Consider the following 18072-nt stretch of genomic DNA (forward strand, 5'->3'; position numbering starts at 1 on the left):
TATATAAACGTGATACTATATTGTGTAAACGTGATACTATATTGTATCAACGTGATAATTATATAAACGTGATACTATATTGTATCAACGTGATAATTATATAAACGTGATACTATATTGTGTAGACGTGATAATTAAATGTTGAAAGAACTGCATGCCTGTTTCCAATCGGCATTTATATATTCTAGCAGTTTGGTGATTTCATAGTTTACAATTAATTCACAAAAAACATTTCTGTTCATCAAAGTCAACACGAGTATTATATTCTTCTCTATTTCTGTCGCACACCGGGATAAAAGTCTCTTGTCAACAAATGTCTATAAAATACGCATGTGTAAATAAAGTTTCAACAAAAGTAGACGTCATCCCGTTAGTAAACGTCATCACGTTTCAGACGCAGTCTCTTCTGTGACCCAATCAGAAAAAAGAAAAGAAAAAAAATCTGTGACCCAATCAGAGTGTCGTGTAGTGTGAGGGGGTGTGTCGTGTAGTGGGGGAGGGGGGGGGCGGGGTGTGTGTCGTTGAGTGGTCTGCGGGTGTTTGGCCGGGGGAGGAGGCGGGGGCAGAGGCAGCGAGAGGTGAAATCTCCGGGTAAACGGTGGAAACTTTACTTCAGCGGAAGTAAACTCCGGATACAGGCGGTGAACAGGTGTCGGTCCCGCTGTCCGCTGGAGCTTTGACGTTTGTAACTTTAAGGAAAAGTGGTCGAAAAGTGTTTGTTTTTTTAAAGAAAGTTAGTGAGGAAAACAGACAAACATGTCGAGCCTCAGACCCAGACTGTGTGTGTTGGAGAAAGGAACCGGAGGCTACGGCTTCCACCTGCACGGAGAGAAGGGAAAGACCGGGCAGTTCATCCGGCTCGTGGAGCCCGACACCCCCGCCTCCGTGGCCGGGCTCCGCGCCGGTGACCGCCTGGCCTTCGTCAACGGGGAGAGCGTGGAGGGCGAGAGCCACCAGCAGGTCGTGTCCCGGATACGAGCCACCTCCGGGGCGTTGGAGCTGATCGTGGTCGACTCGGAGACCGCGGATCTGCTGCAAGAGCACGGCCTGCAGTGTCGGAAAGAGTTCGTCACGGAGGGGATTCCTTTACCGGGAGGAGACAGCGACTCTGACCGCGAAGACACGCGGAGCAACGGCACGCCGAGGGAGTGCACTCCTGTCCCGCGGGAGAACGGGGAAACGTCCTCCGAGAGGTCGGAGAGACTGAGCGTCAGCTCCAGCAACAAGGTACGATACTTCGATCATGTTTACATTACATTATTTGATAGGTTATTATATCAGAGAGCTACCGTAAAATGTCTCAAAAAGTTTTCAAACCGGCCAATATCAATAATTATTGCGATAAATGTCAGTTAACACTATTAAAAAACACTTTAAAGAAGTTTGTATTCTCAGTCAAATTTAAAGAAACCAGTTCATGTGTTGCTTTAAATATTTAATAAACTGTATATAATACATTTGTAATAATTGTAATACCGCTCTACTCTTGTACTTCGTTATTATTAATGATCATTTACAATAGTTTAGGTTCCGATTAATCTTCCATTCTATTTCTAAAGCTTTTAACCCCAGGGGTCGGCCGATATTGTTATTTCAGGGCCGATATTTGCTTATTTGAAACCAAATTGCATAATAGAAAAAAATCAAATCTGTCTAAAATTTGGAAAACTAACAATTTCTTTTCATTACTTTATTTTAGCTAACGTTACATAACATAAAAATCGGTATTTGTAGATACTCAAGGTTGTGATATCCGAATTCGTAGATACTAAAATGTGATATCGGGCCGTACCTAATAAATGGAACGCAGAATCCCCAACTGTGACCAAACAAAAATCGCTAAGGAAAAATCCGATGCTTCCCTAACTTTATGACATCACCTCGGTTTTCTCTTCTGACCTGAGGTCAGCGTCGTCTTTGAAGCTGTTTTAAAGGTTACGAGGGAACACATTTCCTGCTGAGTAGTCATTTCCTAAAGGTGGTGAAAGGCGGTGAGATGTAAAAACGCTGCAGGCATCGACTGTTCAGTACTGTACAGTCTACGAGTCTGTGTCTGCTTTATGTTTGGAAAATCCTCGGTCGAGTTTGTCTTGTTGGATCAGATGCTTTGTCAGCGTCACAACACACACAGCTGTGTCACGTACAGAGACTCACAGGTTAGGTCACTTTTTATCACTTTATGTACAGAGTAATAATAATAATAATAATAATAATAATAATAATAATGATGGAATCTGTGGTTCACTGAACCCCTGCTTCTTTGGAAGACTCAGCTTTTGTTGTCGGTTATAAAACGACTTTATAACTTTGTCCTATGAACGGTCGTAAAGAGTGGAGACTTTAAAGAGCTCTGTTTGAGCCCGAGCAAAGTCTGGGCCCTGATTTAAATGTTGTGTAACACCAGTGGAAACAGCCTCACTGTGGAGGTTTACACTCTGTGGACGCTTGATTTTCTGTTTATTCAGGACCTTAAAGAGAAAACTCATGTCAATGAGTCAAGGATCGGCCACAAAAATAACCGAATTCTTTGGATTACACTGTAAAAACACGAATATATCAGCCAACAATAAAAACATGTTGAAGTTCTTTATGAGCAGAAAACGAACTTTTTTAACACAGAAATATTTCTCACATTTGAGTTTTACAGTAGCAAAAGTCTGTCAAACAGTTTGTGACCCTTGACTTGGTGTTTATATGTTCACGACTTGAAGAGATAACTAATGGGATGGACTCGGTTATTTTTAGACACAATAAGGTTACCTGAATGTATGGATTACATGAACATGAATATATTATGTTATTTTCATTAGAGGTATACCAACAATATTTGTCATTTTTTTTACCCTGAACATTTTTGGATTCCATGTTTCATGTATGTTATATTTAGTTTATTATTATTATTATTTTTATAGAAAATACAGTATATATGGGCACTGCAGTGTTTAGTAAATGTTTATTTATGTTCTGTTAGAAACTTGTTATATTTTATAAGATTGAGGGGAAAACTCAAAATATTGGCGCGTTCCAAAAATCGACTTCAACCATAGAAAATCTGAAATCCGTCAAATTGAACAAATTTCAAGACTAATTTAACTCATTTTCATTTGGCTGCTTTAGAAGATTGAGACACAAAAAGACGGATTAATCACCAGTTCATCAAGAGAGCCAAAAGTATCTGGAAAATATGATGGAAATGTTTCATCACAGTGTGATAATGTCATGGTCACGAGTTTAACTCCCTGACAGCACTCACAGCTAGTTTCAGCCTCAGCTGCAGTGAAGTAACGTGTGTCGCTCCTCCTCGATGATGATGATGATGATGATGATGATGATGAGGTCATTTTGAAAGAGGAGCAGGAACTGGGGAAACTCCTTTGTTTCAAATGAGTCATAACATCGTAATAAAAACATCATCAACACAGAATTTTGTTGTGTTTTTCTAACTTCTTTATCTCAAAATTAAATAAATAAATAAATAAATAAATAAATAAGACATTTAAAGGGGACATATTATGCAAAATCAACTTTTTAATCATTTTAATACTTATATTTGGGACTCTGGAGGCCCTACCAGTCGCCAAAGTGTGGTAAAAGAATACTCAGTCATGTTTTCATGGTCCTCCTCAGTGTAAGTATGAGCGGTAAAACACGCCATGTTGAATTCCCTGCACTTATGACGGCAGCATGCACATTTCACCGCCAATGTTACCACCCACCAGTAAGTTTACTTGGAGAGCTCCACCTTAGCTCCACCTTAGCTCCACCTTAGCTCCACCTTAGCTCCACCTTGTCCCTATAAATGCGAGAGTGCAGGCGAGGGAGGAAGAGCGGTATTATGTCAACGCGGAGGGACAAGTGTGCTGTTGGTGGCTGCACAGTGGAGCACAGTGTTTTACACAAACTTCCAGCCTCAGAGGATTTTATATATGAAGCTAATGTTCCGGATAAAGTCAGCAAACGTGTGTTTGTGTGTTTGCACCACTTCACATCAGACTGCGGCCAGCGGTCGCTGTATTTAGTCAGGGGACGTATTTCACCGACGTACAAACACACACATGTTTAAGAAAAGGTCAAATAGAGGTCATAACTGAGCATTCTGACACGTCCTAATTAAACATATTAGTTCAGTACGTCCTCCATGACCGGAGCACAGACTCAGTCTGATACAGTCACATACAGCGGTGGCGATCAGCGGTGCTGTCCCTAAGTGTTTTTAACTGATTTACAGTTGGTCAGTGTTCGGCTCGATCCTTGTGTCGGACGTCTCTTCCTGTGACGACACTCGCGCTGCCATGTTGATATTGTCAGAGAACTAGTGGAGGGAGGGGGAGAGGAATGAGGGGAGGGAACAGGAGCTGAGCGAGTGAGCGCAGTAAAAAGGACAAATCAGAAACCCCTGGAAGAAGTGGGTGTGTGCCTGTGTCTCATTTGCATATAAAGGGACCATGCACAAAACTGAGCGTTCTGAAAGGGGCGGGTTTAGCAGGGTTATTGAACTGCTATGGTGCTTCATCCTTATGGTATTTTGACCAAAGCATGTCACTGACATGTTCATTAGGACACCAGGGAACTAGTTTAACTTGGAGAAATAGGGTATAATATGTCTCCTTTAAACATAAAATGTTGACTTTGTTGAAATAATGTGAGTTATGTTTGTTGGGAAAATGGTGACATGAAGTTTTCACATGGTCTCTTTGCTAATTTTGCAGGTGAAAGAAGTGAACTTAGCTGAGTGAGTGTGTCATCATATTATGGTAACATCCTGGCCTCCGGCGAGTCGGTCGCCATAGAGACTCAGAGAGAGAGAGAGAGGGAGAGAGAGAGAGAGAGAGAGAGAGAGACCTTTGTCAACAGTGTTTGCATGAGGAGAAAGAGTTCTAGGTCCAGGGAGGACAGAAGAGAAAACTCTCACGCCTCGACGAGGAGGCAACACTGACCCTGAAATACCGACACCTTCACTTAATACACACCGTCAACGTGTGTGTGTGTGTGTGTGTGTGTGTGTGTGGGCCACGTTACACAGCAATCTATTCTGTACTTTTCTGTAGACGTGAAAATGTCAAACCTGTGATGGAATGAAAAGATTGTGAATGAAGGAGTGGAGGCGACGTTTAGATTAACGAGGATCTCGACTTCTGTCGAGTTTGGAGAAAACGAACGCATTTTCATGTGGGGGAAAAAAGCACCAGAAGATTTAGAAAAGTCTGAGTCTAAAATAACCGCGAGTAAACAGCTGTGTGCCATAATGTGCCGGTGGTTCCCAAACACTGGGTCAGGGACCCACAGGTGGGTCGTGGGAGATTATTTTTGGGTCCCAAACTAATTTTTCCCAAGCCTTTAAGTTAAGATTAAAGAAATAACACAAATATAATGATACATTTGCCAAACGTCTCTTTGAAAAATGACAAGTTTACCAATTCAAAAAGATGTTTGGCTTCCGAGATGATGTGGCTAAAAATGTGTCGCTTTTTGTCAGTAAGTAGCTAATAGTTTGCCGTCTTTAAAAAGTGGCAATATAGAACGGGGACCCACATTTTTACAGAACTATCAAACGATCTATCGTGACATGAGCACATTTTTTCCATAATTTACAGCCAAATCTGTAACAAACACTAATATTTTGAATTGAACTACAACTACATTTATATAAATGTTCTTGAAAAACATATTTAAGTCAAAAAATAACTCCAGTGACCCTGAGAGTCCACAACCCAGACTTTGGGAACCACTCTTCTATGAAATTGATACGTAATGTTTAGAAACAAGTTGTATTTTAGTTTACATTGTTTACATTGTACTTAATATTTCTCATGGTATTTTATGTGCTATGCTTAGTTTTTTTTACTTTTTAACTCGTGGAAACTTGTTGATAGAAACACGTTTGAACCCTGACTCTGCTGCTCAGATATTAGTGAAGAGTAAACACTATTTTCACCTCGTTGCTTTCTAACAGCGTTTTCTCCGCCCCGTGTGTTTCTGCACTCGCAGACTTTGATCTCTCTGCGCGATGAAGAGTGAAAACCGTCTTCTTCTGTGTTTCACAAGCGTCTCTTATCATCACTGTGCTCCTATAAACCTGGGAAAAAGCCATTAATCTGCAGGCTTTTATTGGTTCGGGAGCAGCGACGGCTATAAATCAAGATTAGCTGCAGTTGGATTATTCCACTCACTCGCAGAATGATTCCAAATGTCGTATAAAACTAAAAATCTGCACTTGTGTTCAACATTTTACAGAGTTTACAACGTTCAAACGATGAGTCGATTAAGCTGTTATCGACTCTTTTGACAGACGCCAGAGCTGGAAATAAGCAAATGGATTTTCTTTTACGTGATATTTTTCCGTTTTCAAGGCATTTATTGGCTAAGATATTTCAAATATTACCACTTATTTTTGGCACAATACTGTTACCGGCTGATATTGACATGAAAATGTATTATTGGATATCGACAAACACAAAGATTCGCCAAAAATACGACTAATAACTTAAACATTTCACTGAAAATGCTGCTACCTCCTTCACTTCTATGCTACTGCCCTCTACAGAACTAGCTATTATTTTTATCATGTTTTTTTTATTTATTTTGCTCATTTAATCACGCAAATGAAAGTTAATTTCACTGTGGAAGAGGCTAAATGACCAGAAAAGAAGGAACTTTTATTAGTCATTGGCAAAAAGTTCAATATTGTGCAATCTTGGGAAATTGGTTGGTTATCTATCTATCAATCAATTGTTTAGCAAAAGATTAAAATACCTACTTTGGTAACTGATTTAAGTGATTTGTTAAGCAGTTATGGAAAACATAGCTGGAACAGTTTTTGATTTTTGGGAATTTATCTGCCAAGAGTAACGTCATAAAAGGGCAGGAAAAATGCAGCATTAAAATCCTCCTGTCCACTTAAATCTATGGTCCCATGAAGTTTAACCATCCAACGTCCAATATTTGGACACAGTTACAGGAGACGGAGGGGACAAAAAACCCAACATTGTCATACAGGATTGAGGACATGTTTTCAGTGTTATTTAATCTAATCTAATCTTATTTAACAGAATTATTATGGGCTTCTGTCCAAAACTAACACAGTGAGCGTCACCTGACCGAGATCCTCGCTGACTCACTGTGAAAACACACAGGGACACAAACACAGGGACATTCTTTAACTGTCAGCGGAAGAGCAACGAAGACGTTCCGCTCACTTCTCAGCAGCGTTTAAAAAAAAGCGGCGTTAGGTAACGACGTTCTTTTTTCAGTAACGTGGGGAAATCTAACTAATTACTTTTACCTTTCAATTACAGCTACACAGAGAATCGATGAAGCAGCAGAGACGGCGAGTCAGGACTTTTTTAACACTAACGCAAATAGTTACTTTCCCTGGTAACAAGTTACTTTTATTATTCATTTACTAAATTCAGTTATTAACTCAGTTACTTTTTGGAACAAGTAGTGAGTAACTATAACTAATAAACTTTTTTAAAGTAACGCTCCCAACGCTGCTTCTCAGTGTTCACCACATGAGGCTAATGCAAAAGTATTAGCCTGCGGGAATGAGCGACGTCTACGAAACTTAAGGAAGAAAAGGAACAAAAGGTCATTTGGAATCCACACTGTTTAAATTTGCTCGGATCAACTTCAAACACTAGTTTTTACAAAGAGAAAGGCGAAATGTTATTTTAGTCATTAATCATTAATAATTCCTGCAAAATTCATCGTATCACCCTAAGCACAGCCTAGGAAATGTTAGTGTTTTCTATTTAATCAGCTACTTTCTAAGAAGTATCTTCAGCTTCAGATCTTCAGATATGAGCTACTGGAGTTCAGTTGAAGACGTTTCATTCTTTAGCTCAGAACACTGAAGAGATACAAGAAGATAGAATGAACTGTGCAAAAGACAGAGACACTAGTTCCTCTAAGAAAATACAGGAAATGTTTGAAAATAACAGCTTTTACTGACATAACTGTCAAATGTTCAGAAAAATAGCTCAAAATAGACCCTGGAGTTGAACCCTAATTAATGTAAACTGGTTAAAGAAAACCTGTGTTTGTCGTCAACTGTGGAGACAAGTTTATTCAAGACATGCACGTGTTATATGACTTTAACTCATTATTAATATAAAAGACCAACTCTCAGTCGCATCAATACAATCTAAATTGCAATAACCCCAGAATTTGACCGTTACTATTCAGTTTTCCACAATGATGCTTTGGTAGGGATGAACTTAATGGACTTTTTTATTGGACTTTTCTCTTGTTGGACTCTTTGCCGGCACCTGATGTGTCAAAATATTGAGGTTAGGGTTATCAGTAAATAGATGTTCCCCCTACACCAAACTGTTAGGGAATTAACATCATATTTTTCACAAAGCTTTTTTTCATGATTAAAACCAGCTTCTTAAATGTGAATCATTTCTTCATTGGACAAAAACAATGTTTGAGAACATCATCATTTCACTGATCAACATTTCTGAAGGTTTTCTGGACCAAACAATGACTCCAATGATTGAAGAAAATAATGGTTAGTTGCAGCTCTAAGATTTACATTTAATTAAAACATAAGAAAAATAAGAAATCAAGGAGGTAGCGGCTCATTCAGCTGCCGTTATACGTTTTAAAGGTAAATATCTGCCAATACTGATGTTATTATGAGAAGAAGAAGAAGAAGAAGAAGAAGAAGAAGAAGAAGAAGCTGTTCTGACAGCAGTGGAGCAGTGATAAATACTACTGTCCTTTTTTAATGGCAGTTAAAGGGTTGTGTATGTGTATGTGTGACTCATTGTTTCTTAATCTTAATCGATAACAGAAAAATGTCCTAAACACAACAACATGTACAAGAAGAAGAAGAAGAAGACTTTGGAGTGTGAGCGAGATAACAAGGTTCAAATGCAGCGTATGATTCATCCTCTCATCACACACACACACACACACACACACACACGCGCGCGCTGTTCTCTGAAACCACTTCCTGTCCTCGTCCTCTCGTAGCTCAGTTGTCATAGAGCTGACGAGTGAGCGAGTGAGAGAGTGAGTGTTGTTGAGTAACCGCAGCTCGCTGCAGTCTGACTGATTATAAGCTGCTAAGAACTTCCTCAAAAAAGTGATAAATGCTAATCAGGCGCGAAGACAACGTGTGGACAGGAGTGGACGTCACATGTCCACAGTGTAAGAAAACAATGATCAGCATGAACTCCTGTGAGTGTTTCACACTCAGTTCAACGAGCTGTAAAAGCATGAACCTTGAACCTTGAAGCTGCTGACGCTGCTGATGATGCTGCTGCTGCTGCTGCTGCTGCTGCTGCTGATGCTGATGTTGCTGATGCTGATGCTGACGCTGCTGATGATGATGCTGCTGCTGCTGCTGCTGCTGACGCTGCTGCTGCTGCTGCTGATGCTGCTGCTGATGCTGCAGTCGCGCTGTGGCAGCACACACAAACCCAGATGTTGTTTCTGTGGTGGGACATGAGCGACGCTCAAGTGTCAGCTGTCAATCACACTGATGTCAAACTCAATCCTGGACAGTGACCCGGGGTAATAGGACGGGGTAAATCCAGGACTGGTCACCAACATTCACCTGCAGGGTCCAAATGAACCTCTGCATGTTTTTTTGACTGTGTGAGGAAGATGGAAAACCCAGAGAGAATCCACGTTCACACGGGGGTCTTAGGTCAAACCAGGACCTGAACTGTTCTTGACCTTCTCTGTGAATGCTGAGAGAGGCTGAAGAAGAGCCAGTGAGGAACCAGAGAGTGACACCAGTGACTCCTCAGATGTTTACTGACGTTCTGAATCCAGGAAAAAGAAGCTATGGACTTCCCTTTGCTCACGTTAGTCTGTGGCAGTGGTTCCCAAAGACTGGTTTGGGACCCTCAGATGGGTCAGATGTTTATTGGGTTCATGTTGGACTGCTTTATTATGGAGTCGTGGGGTTACACCGTAGACGGGTCGCCAGTCCGTCACGGGGACACAAACACAAACACACAAACAACCATTCATTCCAAATTTGCAGAACCTGTTTTGTAAAAAGTTAAACGAACACAAAAGGAACTTTAATTTCATTTTTACTAAACATTTCCTGGAAATGATCCAACAATAATAACAGATGTCGCTGTAAATTATGAGCAGATTAGCTCTCGTTGCTGTTTCACTAGCACAGTAGTTCACCATCTTTGGAAAAGTGGCTCCACATATAGAAGGTTTAACAGATTAACTTAACTTAACCTTGGAGGTCCATCACGTTCATCTGGTGACTGAATGTTTTTTATCTAGATTCTTAAATGTCATCAAAGCTGGAACAAGTGGCTGAAGTTCATGTTCAACTATTTTAACAATGGGTTTGAGTAGGAGTGTTTTTTTGAAGTTCTCAGCTTCTTAAATGTGAATATTCTCTGGTTTCTTTGCTCCATAAAACAAAGAAATCATTCAAATTCAATCATTTTTGTTTGAGAACTTGAGAAACATTTCTAATCGTTTTCTAACGTTTTATGGACCAAAAACTCCTGGATACATGATTCTTGTTGTCTAGTCTAAAGCCAGAACCTCCTGTTGTCTGGACCTGATCCACCAGAGTCTGTCAGCAGTTCACACAGGAAAACCACAACGTGTTCAAATGTCGCTTTCATGCGTTTGTTGCTATGAAAAGGAAAAGGGACAAAAGACAGACAGAGACAGACGAGCAGCCGTGTCCTCAGTGGTGAGTGACGCCAAGTTCAGGATGATGATCATCGCGACTCTTACCTCGATTATGCCGTTTAAATGTGATCGTGGGGAACTTGGACCCGGCGTCTCACAGAGTCTTTGTCCTTAGTCCAGCCTGCGTCTCCCCGCTGGCTGCTGTCACGACGTCCAGGTCCCGGTTCTTCAGGACTTTCTGTAAAAACAACAGATTTAGTCTGGAGACATGAAGACAACTCAGTCCTGTTCTGTTACTGCTGCTGATTCGTCCATGAAACAAATCAAAACCAAACTCAGAATCTAATAAAACTGACTCAACGTTTTTCAACGTTCTCGTTCAATGATTGAAAACAATCAAGAGTTGAAAACTCCAGTTTGTCGGAATCAGGACAAACTATGGGTGGTGCAATGCCTTATGGGTAGTGACGAGTCAATGTATACGATATTATTCATTGTAAAAAAAGTGGGCGCTGCATCGTCACGACTGATGACGATGTGAAGTGCAGTCATCGCAATAACATTATTATATTATTATAAATCGTTTCCCTGACAACGGACGACAAAGAAAGGCGCATTTTTGGTGTCTGTATGAAAACGCTGATATCAGATTGACTGAGACTGGTTTCCATGTGGACCGTCCCCAACATGTCCTCCCTTCAGACACTTGTGTCTTCTCTCCACAGCTGTGAGTGAGTCCTCAGGTCATCATTGTCCTGTGAGAGCTTTCACTCGCGTGTGGAACTTTGTCCCGAGGAACCGTCAACGCCTTTTTACACCGGGCGTTAAAAGAATTCCAGTGGACTTTAGTCCTCGACCGGGTTTTTATCGTCTTTCATTAACGACCGAATGCTTGTGTGTGTGTTTTTGACATAAACGTGTGATTCCATCCAAAGGTTGGACGCGATAACGGTGTTTCAGCTCCGCCCGGGGCGTTTCAAACAATCATCCACCGCCGTGATTTGACATTAACCACGGCGTCAGCGTGGATTATGAGACGCTGCGTCTTCAGTGGACAATCATTGACATTAACCGCGGCGTCAGCGTGGATTATGAGACGCTGCGTCTTCAGTGGACAATCATTGACATTAACCACGGCGTCAGCGTGGATTATGAGACGCTGCGTCTTCAGTGGACAATCATTGACATTAACCACGGCGTCAGCGTGGATTATGAGACGCTGCGTCTTCAGTGGACAATCATTGACATTAACCACGGCGTCAGCGTGGATTATGAGACGCTGCGTCTTCAGTGGACAATCATTGACATTAACCACGGCGTCAGCGTGGATTATGAGACGCTGCGTCTTCAGTGGACAATCATTGACATTAACCACGGCGTCAGCGTGGATTATGAGACGCTGCGTCTTCAGTGGACAATCATTGACATTAACCACGGCGTCAGCGTGGATTATGAGACGCTGCGTCTTCAGTGGACAATCATTGACATTAACCACGGCGTCAGCGTGGATTATGAGACGCTGCGTCTTCAGTGGACAATCATTGACAGGTGTCATGTCAGACGTTATCAGGTCGTGAAAGGGCGTGGACGTGGAGCTCAGGTGTTTTTGTCACAGTGATAAAAATACACTTCAAATAAAGACTTTTTGGTTTTCTGACTCATTTTAAAGGAAGAAAAAAAAATACATATAAACATGGTTTTCTTTTGACTGGAGCCTGAGGACACACACACACACACACACACACACACACACACACACACACACACACACACACACACACACACACACACACTCACTCACTCACTCACTCACTCACTCACTCTGTTGATGTCCTCCGTGTGTGTGTGTGTGTGTGTGCAGGAGGACAGAGGCGGGCCTCGTCCTCGTCTCTGTCAGCTGATGAAGGGCGACAGCGGCTACGGCTTCAACCTGCACAGTGAGAAGTCCAGACCGGGTCAGTTCATCCGAGCCGTGGACGAGGACTCTCCCGCAGAGACAGCAGGACTCAAACCCAAGGACAAGATCGTGAAGGTACACAGAGTTCAGAGTTCAGAGTTCAGAGCGCTCGCTCTTTATCCAACGTTAGTTTTTAGTTTCCTGTCGGCTGAATGTGACACTGATAATGAACACTTTAACAATGTGTTCACCACTTCATCTCAGTGTTGGACACAAGTTTGTAAATCACATCTGAAGACACTGTGGACTGAAGCAGGCAGAGAGTCAGTGCCACACACACACACACACACACATTCATTACAGTGTGTGTGTGTGATGTAATCTGATTACATTAGAGGAGAAATGACTGCTGTAATGTGTGTGTGTGTGTGTGTGTGTGTGTGTGTGTGTGTGTGTGTGTGTGGCTCAGCTCACAGTTTAATCCACTTACAGTTTCCTGTGTAAAGCTGCAGAGAGAGGAGGAGACTCAGGTCATCAGACAGTTTAAAACAAAACAGAGGTCACAGAGGTCACAGCAGCGCTCCGTACCAGTGTGGGAGACGTTCCCGATGGTATTCCCACCTCAGCTGTTCCTCCCACAGGAATTCCTGACTCCTTTATCTCATTTATCTCCCTGTCCATGTTTGATTAGTTCCACATCTGTGAGTGAGTGAGTGAGTGAGTGAGTGAGTGAGTCCACTGTGTCTCTGTGTGGAACCACTGCACCCAAACTCTGGTTCCTGAGTTCTGAAATGAACCTCCTCTTGTCTCCTTTCCTATCTCCTCTCCTATCTACACCCTGGTTTTGTTCTCTGTCTCCTTTCCCCTCGTCTCCCCTTTTCTGTCCCGTCTCTCTCTGTGTCTCCTTCTCTTTTCACCCTGTCTCCTCTCCTTGCCTCCTCGTCTCCTCGCAGGTGAACGGTGTGTCAGTGATTGGGATGCAGCACTCTGAGGTGGTCGCGGCCATCAAGGCAGGAGGAGACAAGACCACGCTGCTCGTGGTCGACGCTGAGGCCGAGGAGTTTTTCAAGAGATGCAACGTCCAACCATCAGAGGAGCATGTTACTGGTAACACACACACACACACAGTGTAACGCACGCACACACACAGTGTAACACACACACATACACAGTGTAACACACACACTGTAGCACACACACACTGTAATACACACACACACACACACACACACACACATTCACAGTGTAACACACACACATACACAGTGTAACACACACACATACACAGTGTAACACACACACACACACTGTAACACACATACACACTGTAGCACACAGACACACACACTGTAACACACACACACACTGTAATACACACACACACTATAACACACACACACTGTAACACAAACACTGTAACACACAGATGCACGCACACTGTAGCACACAGACACACACACACACACACACACTGTAATACACACACACACACACTATAACACACACACTGTAACACACACACACACACACTGTAATACACACACACTAACACACACACACGCAGACACACACACACACTGTAACACACACACACACAGACACACACACACACTGTAACACACACACACACTGTAACACACATACACACTGTAACACACACACACACACACACTGTAACACACACACACACACACACACTGTAACACACACACACACTGTAACACACACACACACACTGTAATACACACACACACTGTAACACACACACACACACACTGTAATACACACACACACAGTAACACACACACACACTGTAATACTAACACACTGTAACACACACACACACACTGTAACACACAGACGCACGCACACTGTAGCACACAGACACAGACACACACACACGCAGACACACACTGTAACACACACACACACGCAGACACACACTGTAACACACACGCAGACACACACTGTAACACACACACACACTGTAGCACAGACACACAGTAACACACACACACACTGTAACACACAGATGCACGCACACTGTAGCACACAGACACACACACAGTAACACAGACAATGTAACACACACACACACACACGCACAAACACACATGACAGGATGTGACTGTTGTGTTGTTTTTGTTCAGGACGTCTCCCTGAGCCACAGACAGAGAGAGCGTCAGACGACGACGAGGTGAGGACACACACACACACACACGGCCCTGCTGATCCTCTGTGGACAGACTCTGGACATTGTCTTCATGTGAGGACAGAATCCTGAGACTCTGATAACACTTTGAAAAAAGTCACCACTCAAAAATAAACCAGGAACTATTTGTTTGTGAGTTTTTTAGAGACGTGTGTGTCTGTGTCTGTGTGTGTGCGTGCGTGCGTGCGTGCGTGTGTGTGTGTGTGTGTGTCTGCGTGCGTGTGTATCTGTGTGTGTCTGCGTGCGCAAAGCGTGTGCGTGTGTGTGTGTGTGTGTGTGTGTGTGTGTGGGAGAGTGAGTGGTGTATGAACTTCACTTTCCGTCTCACAGTGAGATAAAGTTGTCGCAGTAGTTTAAGTTGCTAAAATGAGCCGAGTGTGCCTCAGCAGCAGGGGGCGCTCACAGCACTGTCAGCATATTAGTATTGCTGACAGCACTACTAGGATTAGTATTATTATTATTGTTATCATCATCATCATTATTATTATTATTGTTATTATTATTACTACAGTTCCTCATACAATTACAGTGATGCAGGCTCCTCGGGTAACTCCGCCTTCTTCCTCGTAAACACCCACATGTTACCCATGGATGACATCATCATGCTTGTTTGTCCTCATGAGACCACAGAGAAATGTCCCTTTAATTAAACTGTTTGTGTGACGCTCAGGGGGCGGGGCCAGCGACTTCATCAAAGTGAACACACACACACACACACACACACACACACACACACACACACACACACACACACACACATGGGAAAAGTGGATTGGCCTCTGTGGTGACATTGTCTGACCCTTCACCATGGCAACCAGAGCTCAGCATAGTCTCTCTCTCCTGGAGGATCATGGGATTGAAGCGTCTTTAACTCTCATGGCGAGTTGGGGGATTATGCAAATGACTAACGAGTGGCGTTCACACACACACACACACACACACACACACACACAGCGTGAACAATCACTCATTCACCAGCTCTTATGTAACACAGTGACCTCTGACCTCACACTGTGTGATTAATTGGACTTTTTAAACTTGTTTAGTTTTTGAAGAAGCAGCTGTTTATGAATCACACACACACACACAAACCTGTTCATAGACCTAATGCTTTAACTAACCCCTTACCTTAAGTGGCTAACTTAACTTTAACCCTTAAACCAGGTCTTAACCCTGAAAAAAACCTTTTAAGTTGTGAGGACTGGACAAATTGTCCTCACAAAGACATAAATACAAGAACACACACACACACACATTGGCTTACCTTACCCACAACTCAAATCTTACTCCTTAACTTTAACCAGTTCCTCAGAAATGAGGTTCTGCTTCATTAGGACCAGGTTTTGGTCTCCATCACGGCTATATTGGTCCTGACAAGGTCAGCGAAAAAAGGTCATAAAGAGGCGACAAATACAGCACGCACGCACGCACGCACGCACGCACGCACGCACGCACGCACGCACGCACGCACGCACGCACACACACACACACACACACACACACACACCCACACACCATCTGTGACAGAAACGATGTTTAAAACTTTATGAAATTCAAAATTAATTTCAATAAATCAGGACGGAGAAAAAACTGGATTAAAGAAAAAAGAAAGCAAATGAGTGTTGAGACAGTGAACAGTGGCGCTCTACTGACCTCTGCTGTACACAACAGGTATTACAGAACCCAAGAGGCTTTAACCTGAACTATGTACAAAATATAAAAACTGTCATTTAATGATTTAATCATTTTATCTGAATGTGATGATTATCGAGCAAAAGGACGAAATTGTCAAAGAAACCTGGATAAAAGGCGTTGGCGGTCACTGTCGACACTAGCCACGCCCCTTTCCTTCAACGTGCCAATCACCTGCCTCATAACAGCTGAAACAGACCTTTGTTCGTTTGTTTCAGACTCCGACAGCGATGAAACCTCAAGTGTCCGCGAGGTCTTCGGTGTCCAGCGATTCGTCCGACAACTCGTCCAACTCTCCTCAGGTACGATGTGAGAGAATGAATGAATGAATGGGGCGGCCATCTTGATTTCACCTGAAGAGAAAAACATTCGACGCTTACACAAATAAAGTCTAATATATATATATATATGTATTTTGATGATTCTAAAGGTTCTGTGTGTGTCTCCAGGTTGAGCGCCCCCGTGAGGCGGGCAACGGTCAGGGTCTGGGTCTGGGTCTGTCTCTGGCTCAGGCTCGAGAAAGAGCTCATCAGAAACGTGCCGCCAAGAAAGCCCCGCCCATGGCCTGGAGCAAGAGAAACGAACTTTTCAGCAACTTGTAAATATCGCAATCATCCTCATCACCGTCGTCATCGTCATCGCAGTTCTGTCTGTCAACTATGGAGAACCCACGCAGATAATCCTCGTAAATGTTTTTTTAAACGTAAACGCGTGTTTACGTTTTACATAGAAACATTTTATTTTTTTGAATCCCGACGTTTAACAGTATTATCTGATGATTTTGTTCTTTTAATTTTTCGGATTCTGCCACTATTTTTGAAAACGTCAGACTGTTAATATATGAAGATGAAGAAAGAAACAACGATAATGCACAGAAAAATAAATTATTGTCCGATTTTTTTTCTTTCTTTCTTAATTTTTTGAATGTTTTTTTTTTTTTTTTTAATCTATGTCAGACGTCTGCGATCAGCAACTAGAATAAAGGACTTTGTCTTTACGTTGTATTTGTGAATGAATGAATAAATAACACAGATTGATTCTCAATGCTATGCTAACCTGTTTTTCGTGTGTGTACGGAAGCCCAGAAGTGTCAGAATTGCAAAATTAGATGTGGTCTTTTGTCGCGTTAGCCTCGGAGGTTTACGAAGAATTGTCCTTCCGCTGTGGCGATTTTTTATTTTTGTCCTTCCCACTATTGCCTGGCAGTGAAGCTGTAGCTGGACATGGTATACATCCCTAGCGGTGAAGTAACGTGTAAATATTTGAAGAGATATTAAACTTTTAAAGCTCTGCAGCTTATTTGTTTTATGTTTACCGCTAAACACTGCACTTATTTTTTTACTTTAAATGTGTCATTGTTAGCCGCTATCTGCTTCAAAGAAATGAGTTGCTAGCTAGGAATCTTGGGATACATTGGTCTTTGAAACAGCTTCAGTTTCACGTAAGAACATCACCACAGCAACAAAATCAACATCCATTTTTGTTTGAAATTATTTTTTGTAATGATGACGTTTGGGCTTCCGTACATTGATGTCATCATGAATCATGACGAGATGATTCTGTAAAATTCTTATTTTTTCTCTCTCTTGTACATAGACATCGGGAATAAATGATCGGAGAGGAAAGCTGAAGATTCCTCTGTACGATA

The 18072-nt window shown here is 42.2% G+C and overlaps 2 protein-coding genes across 3 annotated transcripts in view; one reads left to right on the forward strand and one right to left on the reverse strand.

The window, feature by feature from the left end:
- Positions 1-568: 568 nt before the first annotated feature.
- On the forward strand, positions 569-18070 carry LOC131448444 (Na(+)/H(+) exchange regulatory cofactor NHE-RF1-like). The gene is made up of 6 exons (XM_058620906.1): positions 569-1227; positions 12485-12655; positions 13474-13627; positions 14671-14717; positions 16643-16726; positions 16874-18070. The coding sequence occupies exons 1-6, from the start codon at positions 757-759 to the stop codon at positions 17024-17026; spliced, it is 1080 nt and encodes a 359-aa protein (XP_058476889.1). The 5' UTR covers positions 569-756; the 3' UTR covers positions 17027-18070.
- The window catches only part of LOC131448440 (caskin-2-like), a 59768-nt gene continuing 52433 nt past the window's right edge, over positions 10738-18072 (reverse strand). The window contains exons 23-24 of one of the 2 annotated variants that reach the window (XR_009234200.1): positions 16624-16777; positions 10738-10861 (exon numbers count right to left, since the gene is read on the reverse strand). The gene's annotated coding sequence lies outside the window, so the exon portion shown is untranslated. Of the gene's footprint in view, positions 10862-16398; positions 16778-18072 lie in introns of those variants that run through there. The other variant, XM_058620893.1, reaches the window with a different exon arrangement.

The sequence above is a fragment of the Solea solea genome, chromosome 21, assembly GCF_958295425.1.
Source record: "Solea solea chromosome 21, fSolSol10.1, whole genome shotgun sequence".
Lineage (NCBI taxonomy): Eukaryota > Metazoa > Chordata > Actinopteri > Pleuronectiformes > Soleidae > Solea > Solea solea.

What these genes read in the sequence shown, in the direction of transcription:
- LOC131448444 (XM_058620906.1), top strand. Translation starts at nt 757, where the DNA reads ATGTCGAGCCTCAGACCCAGACTGTGTGTGTTGGAGAAAGGAACCGGA. An exon ending in ATCAGAGGAGCATGTTACTG is followed by an intron (nt 13,628 to 14,670) that starts GTAACACACACA and finishes GTTTTTGTTCAG; the next exon opens with GACGTCTCCCTGAGCCACAG. An exon ending in GAGCGTCAGACGACGACGAG is followed by an intron (nt 14,718 to 16,642) that starts GTGAGGACACAC and finishes CGTTTGTTTCAG; the next exon opens with ACTCCGACAGCGATGAAACC.